General features: G+C 52.3%; 4 protein-coding genes; 1 reads left to right on the plus strand and 3 right to left on the minus strand.

Moving 5' to 3' along the window:
* Positions 1-931: 931 nt before the first annotated feature.
* GSTUM_00010423001 (uncharacterized protein) lies at positions 932-3,668 on the plus strand (the record flags this gene model as incomplete). XM_002841274.2 has 3 exons in its annotated part: positions 932-1,678; positions 1,800-1,887; positions 1,955-3,668. The coding sequence occupies 3 exons, from the start codon at positions 932-934 to the stop codon at positions 3,322-3,324; spliced, it is 2,205 nt and encodes a 734-aa protein (XP_002841320.1). The 3' UTR covers positions 3,325-3,668.
* Positions 3,669-3,673: 5 nt separating this feature from the next.
* Positions 3,674-5,791, minus strand: GSTUM_00010424001 (uncharacterized protein). XM_002841275.2 has 2 exons: positions 4,866-5,791; positions 3,674-4,808 (listed from the first exon to the last, which is right to left on the minus strand). Exons 1-2 carry the CDS (start codon positions 5,675-5,677, stop codon positions 3,755-3,757), a joined length of 1,866 nt encoding a protein of 621 aa, XP_002841321.1. The 5' UTR covers positions 5,678-5,791; the 3' UTR covers positions 3,674-3,754.
* Positions 5,792-5,915: 124 nt separating this feature from the next.
* GSTUM_00010425001 (uncharacterized protein) lies at positions 5,916-7,959 on the minus strand. XM_002841276.2 has 4 exons: positions 7,213-7,959; positions 6,795-7,137; positions 6,381-6,707; positions 5,916-6,310 (listed from the first exon to the last, which is right to left on the minus strand). Exons 1-4 carry the CDS (start codon positions 7,764-7,766, stop codon positions 6,254-6,256), a joined length of 1,281 nt encoding a protein of 426 aa, XP_002841322.1. The 5' UTR covers positions 7,767-7,959; the 3' UTR covers positions 5,916-6,253.
* Positions 7,960-8,341: 382 nt separating this feature from the next.
* Positions 8,342-9,281, minus strand: part of GSTUM_00010426001 (uncharacterized protein) — a 2,570-nt gene continuing 1,630 nt past the window's right edge. The window contains exons 3-5 of the mRNA XM_002841277.2: positions 9,173-9,281; positions 8,596-9,114; positions 8,342-8,541 (exon numbers count right to left, since the gene is read on the minus strand). The exon at positions 9,173-9,281 is cut by the window's right edge and continues 189 nt beyond it. Coding sequence (XP_002841323.1) covers positions 8,516-8,541; positions 8,596-9,114; positions 9,173-9,281 — 654 coding nt within the window. The 3' untranslated portion in view covers positions 8,342-8,515.

Genomic DNA, 9,281 nt, shown 5'->3' on the forward strand with positions numbered 1-9,281 from the left:
ACGGTACTCGAGCACAGGGAAGAAGAAAAGGGAAAGGAGAGAAGGAAAAGGAAAGAAGGAAAGCGAGCAAGATGGTATTGTGTACGAGCGCTCAATCATACGGGACTCGTTCCATAAGTAGGGAGAAATGCTCAACGGGCTGGCCTTGCATGGATTCGATGCAAACCTGCTTGAGTGGGCAATCGGACAAGACGTGTCAGGTTCCTCTCCATCCATCCAGTCGATGCTTTTTGCAGTCACACCTCAGCCCCTCTTTTCTAACAATACCTCTTTCTAGGTGTACAAGAGCTGGTCCTGGGAGTTGTTGTATACAGTACTGCGCTGTACCCGTACAGTACATTTACCTTTGTATCTTGTCCGGGAGTTTTTATTTCACTCTTTGGAAAGTCTTAACTTACCTCATGTGTATAGTATGTGTGTATGTACTCTTTCGGAATTGATACAGTAGTTGTGGGTACCAGTAGGCTGTTAAGGCAGGTCACTTTGAAGACGGAAGAGAGATTACTCTATCATGTACTAGTAGTCCAGTATCCAACGAGTCGTTTTAGGAGAGAGCTATGGGAAGTACCTAGCCGGTGTGAAATCGTCTGGCGGACCGGAATAATTGATGTTTTTTTTTTTTCCCCCTTTGTGAGACTCCTACAATGGGAACGAGTCCGAGCAGCAGGAGTAGCAGCAACAGCGAAAATTAGAGCTTCCGATACGAGTTTGAGGCTGTGAATGGCAGAAAGAGAAACAAGCAGTTCGAGCTCGTCATTTTAAGGGAGCGAACGAGAAGAGTCCACAACGATAAAAGGGGAAATTATCCGGATCCGGGGGAGAGAGGAAGAGGAAGAGGAAGAAGAGGAACTCGATCAATCAACATTACAGGTCAACATCAAGCGTTGGAGGAAGGTGAAGGGCAAGAGGAACGGGAAGAGGATAATCTTCTATGCTCACTTCTCGTTCATCCCGCTTGGGACAGGGCCATGGCCGATTCCTGCCTGGCCCTGTTTCTGGTTCCGGTCACGGTCCTGGTTATCATCACAGCCATGGCGGCGGGGGTGGTGGTCCTCCGAATTTCTTCGCTTCCTATTCAAACCCCTACAGGAACTCATCCTCATATCCTCACCCTCGTACCCCTTCATCGCCTACTCATACCACTCGCTCGAAATCGCGCTCTCACTCGTCGAGTTCCAGTCAGCCAACGTCCCCTTGCTTGGACAACTTTTCCACAACCGCCTGCCTTGGGTCCGTTGCTGAGGACGAGGAGGTCCCTGTTTCTGGGTTGCATCATCATCATCATCACCCTTCCCATACAAGTACCCGCCTTAAAGACCACCACCACCCCGCCCCCTCGCCTCCCCTCCGCCTTGCCTGCACCACTTCCAAGCGCGCACCGCCCTCGCTTCCATTTTTGCGAACCGATACAAATCTCGACGACTTCGTCTTAACACCCATCGCATCCACACCAGAACCCTTAAACTCCTGGTTCGAGCGTAGAAAATTCGAAGAGCTGGAGCTGATACAGAGGAGAAGATTTCGGCCTAAAATGTCACCGCCGCAACAGCAGCAGCAGCAGCAGCAACCACCGTCGGTGGATCCTGGACAGTACTGGGGCTACCTAATATCGTCAGATCACCCCACTCAACCGACACCATTATTCCGGAATTTACTACTTTCCATTGCAAATTATATTGTGGGTTTATTCTATTATTCCATTATTCTTTTGTGTTGTCGAGAAAAATTCGACTGCTGCGCATGTGTTGCTGTTCTCTTGTGTTCGGCAAACTGACCATTTTTGCTTGTGTGAATTGTAGATCGATTGCTTGGAGCCGAGAGACATTCATTGCCTTACACCCGAAAAGATCTCTGGATTCTACCGATTAGTCGGTGGAGACTTAGACGGTAATATTATCGCTCGTACGATCGGGGCCCTAAGGTATTGTGATGGCTAACAATGGGGGGTTCGCAGAGCTCTTTCTTGGAACTCCAGCCGAGAAGTTATCGGGCATTTACACAACGCTAGGCTGCAGTCACACTTTACAACCGATACCCGACGATGACTTTGTTCCACCGTCGATCCCTGCACTCACCCCTCGAGGGTTCGCGATATGGCAGACTATCCAGTTGTTGTTGGATCCGGAGGAGCACGTCCCGTACCTACAGGAGGCTGTGAGGAAGTTTCAGTTGGCTAATCCTGAAACGGGTGAATTGTTTCCCAAGAGTATTCCGAATGGAGCTTTCCCTTCCAAGCCGGATGAGGAGACGGTGAAATGGCACGATGATATGTTTGAGAAGAAGTCACTGGCTGATAGCGCCGCCGCCGCCGCCGCCGCTGCTATGCCTGTGCCTGGAGCTGTACCACCGGAGGAACCGGTTTGGAATGGCTATCATCACGGCAACTCACACCAGCAACATACGTCATCCAGTAAGTCGAAGCGAAAGAGCAGGAAGAGTGGGAGCAGGCATAGGGCTACAGTGGAGGAAGTGGTGGATGAAGGATTGTATGCCAGAGTACCGCCAATAATCTCTCCAGCGGACTCGTACACTACACACCACTATGGCCACCATGCACACACTCACCACGTGGAGCCCTTCAACTCAGACACGGAGCACCACCATGGCTCCCGCAACCACAGCCGGCGGGGGAGGGAATATCCGGTATCATACGTGAGCCAGAACGGCCTCGTGACACCGGTGGTCCCGGTCTATCCCAATGGCACGGCAACACTAATCCCCGAAGCGATCCACATGCAGCCAGAGGAACTCTCACCAACTCTTCCTTATGGACGAGCCGCCCGCTACGCTTCCACACCAATGACAGTTGACCCTACATCATCCTGCTCCTCCTCGTACTCGGACCTTCACAACTCCAATTCTTCCCCATACCACCACTCCTCCACCTCATCGCCGCATCACCATTCCTCCTCCCGCCACCACACCCGCCGTTCCCCATCCCCACTCTACCGGGAACCGCACCTACGCAAGTCCGCCTCGGCATACTGCTACACCTCCCGCCCCGTCGCACCCGTGCCCCCTTCGCGCTCTCGTTCCGGCGGTAGCAGTCGCGGCCGCCGTCGTTCACATATGATCTCGGATGACTCGGACAGCGCTGAGGAGTGGGTTATCAAGGGTGAGAGGATGAGGGAAGATGACGAAGAGGAGAGGCGCAGACGGAAGAGCGATCACGCGCGCAGGAGGGAGCTCGAGCGCGAGAGGGAGAGGGTGCGCGAGGGAGGCCGTAGCGATACCTGGGGGGGATACGGGGGGAAGAGCATGAGTGGGGGCGGGAGGTATGCGGATTCACATTATCTTCATACGGGTTCGGGGGTTTTTTATTAGTTTTTCTTTTGTTTCTTTTCTTTTCTTTTTTTGGGAGTGAATGGGTGAAGGAAGCTTTTGTCTGTCGTTTGGAAATTAGTTTGTTGAGAAGGTCACGATATCATGATTGGATTTGGGTTTGGGTTTCGGATCAACCAAGACGGTATTGAATTTTGCTTTGTTATTGTACTTTTTTTCCCTTTCTTTTTGTTTTTCGCCCCCTCTTTGGCTTGATGGATTGAACGAAATGGTTATGCTTAGCATGGGTGGGGGGCGGTCCATCTCTTGTCTCTGTTGTTGCGGTGTGTGGTTAAGTCATGTTGCGATCGATCAGTATAAACTGTCACTAATCATATCTTGTCACTCGCACTTTTTTTCATCTATGGGGCTTTGCAAATATATTACCAGCATGCCAATTAAACTTTCATATCTATATAATGTCAACTATTAATCAAGCCATATCATCAAACCAACCCCCCACATCCCCAGCCTTTTCTGGCCCCCGCTCTGCCTGCACTTTCTTGACTTCCTCCACCAACTCCCTCCACTCCTCCTCCCTTGCTTTGCGCTCATCAGACATCCCCGCGATCCTCTTCTTTTTGCGCTTCTCCCTGCGCACTTCGCGCATAGCTTTCCCCCTCGTTTTCTCACTCCAAGCTTCATTCATCCTCTCCCCCTTCCGCACCTTTCCCCCCTCGGCGATCTTCGCAAGCCTCGCAGCCTCGCGCTTCTTGTCCGTGTACCCGACCGCGCCCTTCTCCACCCCTTCCACTCCCAACTCCACGTTCACCCCCTTAAGCTCTGGCATCCTTGGCATCCACAGGATGCCAAACGCCTCCGCAAGGCCTTTCCAGTCCAGCTCTTGTACGCGAAAGATACTGGCCGTGGCGTGCTTGCTATAAGCGCGGACATGGCTAACAGTTGCTTTCAGCGCTTTATCGTGGAGGGCTTTATCGCTCGCTGTTTTCTTTCTAAACTTCTCTATTATGGATTTCGTTGTGCTTGATAATTCTAAGGGTGAGGGAGAGGGGAAGGGAGTGACGGGGGTTTTTCTTATAGACAGGAAGGAAATATACTCCTCCTCGCGCCCCGGTGATAGGAATAGGATGGCGCGACCGCGACGGCCAGCGCGTGCGGCGCGCCCGCAGCGGTGGAGGAAGACTTTTGGGTCAGTGGGTGGGTCGAGTTGTAGGACCAGGTCTACCTCTGGGATGTCTAGCCCGCGCGCGGCGAGGTCGGTGGTCAGGAGAATGGTGGGGGTTGTGGAGGTTATGAAAGCGGCAAAGTTTCGCTTTCGCTGGGGAGGGGATTGATGGCCGTGGAGGGGGAGTAGGGTGTATTCTTTCGGGATGAAGAGGCGGAAGAGGATTATGTGTAGGTCTACGCTTGCGCACGTTTGGAGGTAGATTATCGATTTTTGGGGTTGTGGGGTGGTGGTAGTGAGGATGTGTTGGATGTGTGGGTAGCGGGAAGGAGGGGTTGCTATTATGTAGTTGTTCTCCAAGCTGCAGCACCATTAGCGCTTCGTTTTCGCAGAGAGTAGAGGGAAAGATAAAGCGTACCTGACAGGGACCCTCCTCTCAACCTCCCTCTCTTTAACCTTCACAACGACCTTGACCGGATTCCTAAGCCCACTCCTAACCAAACCCCCAACCACGGCCTCCGTAACACTAGCACTAAAAAGCCCGGTCCTCCGCTGCTTCGGCAAACGGGACATGATCCGCGCAAGCACCTCCAAGAACCCCAAATCCAGCAACCGGTCTGCCTCATCCAGCACAAGCATTTCAAAGGTCTCGCCAGAAACGACTACATATCGACTCCCTAGTAACTCCTCCAACCTGCCTGGCGTGCACACCAGAATGTTCGGGCCGTCGCGCAGGAAGGCTTGCAAGTCGCTTCGGGTGTTGCCTTCGCCACCACGCAACAACTGCGCTTTCAATCCAGTCTCCGAGGGAGGCTGGAACTGCAATAGAGAGGATAAGACGGAGAAAATCTGCCCGGCTAATTCCCTCGTCGGGACAATGACTATCCCACCAATATTGTGTTTCCGGCGCGGAGCGCTGGATAGGCGTTGAATGAGAGGGAGGAGATAGGAGAGAGTTTTCCCGCTACCGGTGACCGCCTCGACCACTACGTCTTTGTTTCCTAGGAAGAGGGGAATCGTGCTTGCTTGCACAGGCGTCATGCGCTCGAAAGAGAGGGTTTGCAAGGCTATGCGGAGCCATGGAGATAGTGGGGGGTTTAGAGATGTCCAGGATTGCGGATCGTTGGTGAGGGGGTTTGATGTGATGGGCCCTGGTGGTGATGATAGTGATGGTGGCGGTGAGGATACTGTTGAGAGGGTGTGCTTTTTGGCGTTCTTTTTGGATGACATGATTGGTTTTTCCGGCAGCAGTGGTGATGGTGGTGGGGAGATGGATAGATGGATACCAGTACTCAAGTAGATGTGCGATCGAGCCGTTCTCCTTTTTAGAGAGCGTGGTAGGCTTTGGGTTTGGTGGTCCGGGGTTCAGGATGTAGGCTTGGCGATAGGGTTTATCCTTATCGATAAGAGCCCCACTATGGAATTTTTTTTTGGTCGATGCCTTTTGTTGTGCCCGACGAGGTGTGGGTTCTCAAGTCAAAAATGGGAATTTATTCGAGGTCTACAAGTGATAGTTATGTACGAGTAGGTGTTAAAGCGACCATACATGCCATAACCACAAAGACACCGATTAAAGCCCCGAGCAATCATAATAGCCATTCCGAGTTCTTACAGAAACAGCAAATGTGCGGGAGCTAAACCACAGCCTCATCCCCATTCATGCCAGGCTTCCTCCCTGCCCCTTATCGCGCGGGCACCCCCTCAATTTCTACCAGCCACCCATGAACTATCCCGCAAAAACGCCAACCCAAACAGAACCAGTGAAAATAAATGAAGTAAAAAAGGGGCAGTAGTCCAAGAGATCAATCAATCGTTCCTGAAAAGAACGCTGATGCTTTCTCCGTGGTGGACTCGTCTAATTGCCTATCATTCTATTAGCATCTAACGCTACGAGCACGAAACGCGAATAGGTTAGTAGAAGGCAAAAGCAAACCTCTGCAAAAACCTCACCAACGTCCAAGACTACCAACTTGTCACACAACCTCTTGTGCTGGTCTTGAGGTACGCTATTCGTAGTGATAACTTTATCAAGAGCCGAAGCATTGATCCTATCGATAGCATCTCCAGAGAAGACACCGTGAGTGACCAGAGCATACACTCTGGTCGCACCACCTTTGCCCTTCAGCAACTTGGCCGCTCTGGTAATGGTATTGCTAGTGTCCGCCATATCGTCCACGAGGATAGCTACTTTGCCAACGATATCACCGACAAGCATCATTGTAGCGTTCTGGCGGTCTGTGATGCGTGTGGGACGGCGCTCCTGCGGGACATTTAGATCTTGCTCACGCACCAAGGGTATGGGGGGTAATAGGGATCCTGTAACAAAAGGGAAAGGGTTGTTTTCAACCTTGTGGATCAATGCAAATTCCATTCCTAGAGCGTCCGCGATGGCCGTGGCACGCTTTGCACCGCCAGCATCGGGAGACACGATAACTGCGTTTTGATAGTCGGGGATATTGTACTTGATATACCTCTGCAGCAGCGGTCTTCCGTAGAGATTGTCAACAGGAATGTCGAAGAAGCCCTGGTACTGCGGGTCATGGAGGTCCATCGTTATGATATGGTCGGCTCCAGCACAGGTCAGGAGGTCGGCTACCAAGGTCCCAGCTTGGGCAACCCATTGCTTATAACCGGTTCCCTTTGGCGGGACCCATTCATTGGCATTCACCGACGAAGATACACTAGAGGAGCTGTGGCCATGGTGATTCTGATGGTGCTGGTGATGGTGATTGTAGCGCCCCTTGGCAGTGTCGCTACCGATAGACTCCGCAGTATTGGTCCTTCGAAGGGGCGTGGGTGGGTGCGACTTTCCCCTATCCACGCCATTAACACCACCATCCGCACCCCTATCCAACGCGATCCTGCTAAGCTCCTTCTCCAACCCGCCGTGTGAGACGCCCAATCCGGGGGAGTCCATGGGGCCGGGCGTGCCCGGCCTGCTCTCAAACGTAAAATCGTTCTTCCCGCCGTTGAAGGTGGGCGACTTGCTCAATGGGGCTCCAGTCTTATTGTAGGGAATATCCGACTGCCTACTGTACGGGAAGTGAGGAAGCACAGCAGTGACACGTTTCGCAGATGCCGTCTTGCACGCCGATATGGTGATGAGCAGCTCGACCAGGTGATCGTTCACCCTTCCGCAGCCGGATTGAATGACAAAGACATCTTTCCCACGAACAGAATCTTGGATCTCGACACGGGTTTCACCAACTGCGAACTTGGAGAGTGTAATGCGGCCGTTAGGTATACCGAGGAGGTGACAGACAGTGTTGACAAGGTCGGGGTGGGAAGAGCCCCCAAGGACGACAATATTACGAACCATGATGTTTGTGTTTGGTGGAGGGAAGGAAGGGGGTTTGCAGAGCTTTCCGATGTACTCGAGTATCGAACCAGATTCCAAGTGTAGAATTCAAGCAGAGACTAGCGAGAACTAGTCAAACTCGAGACAGGAGTTGCCGAGAAAGAAATCGTGAAATCCCCGTTTGCTGTAAATAGCAATTGGAGGAGGAATCAGGAGAAAGGTCCGAGGAAAGGTGGCGTGAAGACGAAAGGCTTTTATTGTTTCTCGGGAATCTTTTTTTTTTTCTTTTCTTTTTCCCACCTAGGCTGACTATGCAACCAATATGCGCCAAGACCGTTACTGTATCTCACACCAACAAAAATCGACGATTGAGATGCCTGACTGAGGAACAAGTGACATGCCACAAGTCAGCTGCACCCAAGATTGTTGGGCCCCTAAAGCCCCCTTTTTCGATGCCTCCGTTTCACGGGCTTCCTATGGTCTTGAAATTCACTTTTCTTGATCAGAGCCTCATCACAGCAGATGACTCATATCCAACCGTAAAAAACCACTGAATTTATGAATTACTCCGTAGCAAGAAAAGAAGAGGAAACAAGAAAGGCGGGGGGGCAGGTGATAAATTTACATTTTTGCAATCCTACACTGCACAAAAGGGGGGGAAAAGGAAAACGGGCAAAGAGAAAGAATAAAATAACGAAAGACGTCCCCTATACAAAACTCGTCCATGGCCACTTTTGACATCAAGCAACGACCAACATTCCCTATACTATCTACCAATCCCCATCGTCTTCATCATCTGTTTACGAGGTTAGCCCAAATTATTCGATCATAAGACTCAGGGAAAGCTTACCACTTTGATTTGATACTCTCCCCTTCCTCTTGTTTAGTTCTGCTTGTAATGCCTCCATTGGATTAACAGCCTTTGGTTTAGCCGCGGAGGCCGGCGGTAGTGCGCCACCAGCAGCAGGACCTTTGGGTGTTTTCTTGAGAGCATTTATTCCTCCCGCACCACGAATGCTAGCTAACAGATCTCCTCTACCACCCTCCACCGCCGGTAACGGAGGAGCAGCCCCGCCCGGCGCACTATCAGTCCTTCCAGGAAGCGGTGGGGGCGGTGGTGGGGGCGCACCTCCCCCAAACCCTGGGGGTGGTGGAGGTGGTGGAGCTGGGGGCGCACTCCCGCCAAAGCCTGGAAGGGGTGGAGGTGGAGGTGGAGCAGATGTACCAAAGCCAGGCATTGGCGGGGGAGGTGGTGGCGGAGCTCCGTTAAAGCCGGGCACTGAAGGGGATGGAGGCGGAGGTGGGGCACTTGGGAGTCCGGGCACCGGAGGGGCTGGAGCTGGCGGCAGGGGTGGGGGTGGTGGCATGTCTATACATTTGGCGGTTAGTAACTGCCCAAGATCAACGCACTGTAAAAGTGTACAAACCTCGCGCCGGCGGAGCCGGTGGTTCTACAGCTGGTCTTGGAGGCGGAGGAGGGCCGGGATACTGCACTCTCGAAGGTAAAGTGGGAGGTGGCCCTCTGCTGGGCGCTGG

This window comes from Tuber melanosporum, assembly GCF_000151645.1.
Source record: "Tuber melanosporum whole genome shotgun sequence assembly, scaffold_7, strain Mel28".
NCBI lineage: Eukaryota > Fungi > Ascomycota > Pezizomycetes > Pezizales > Tuberaceae > Tuber > Tuber melanosporum.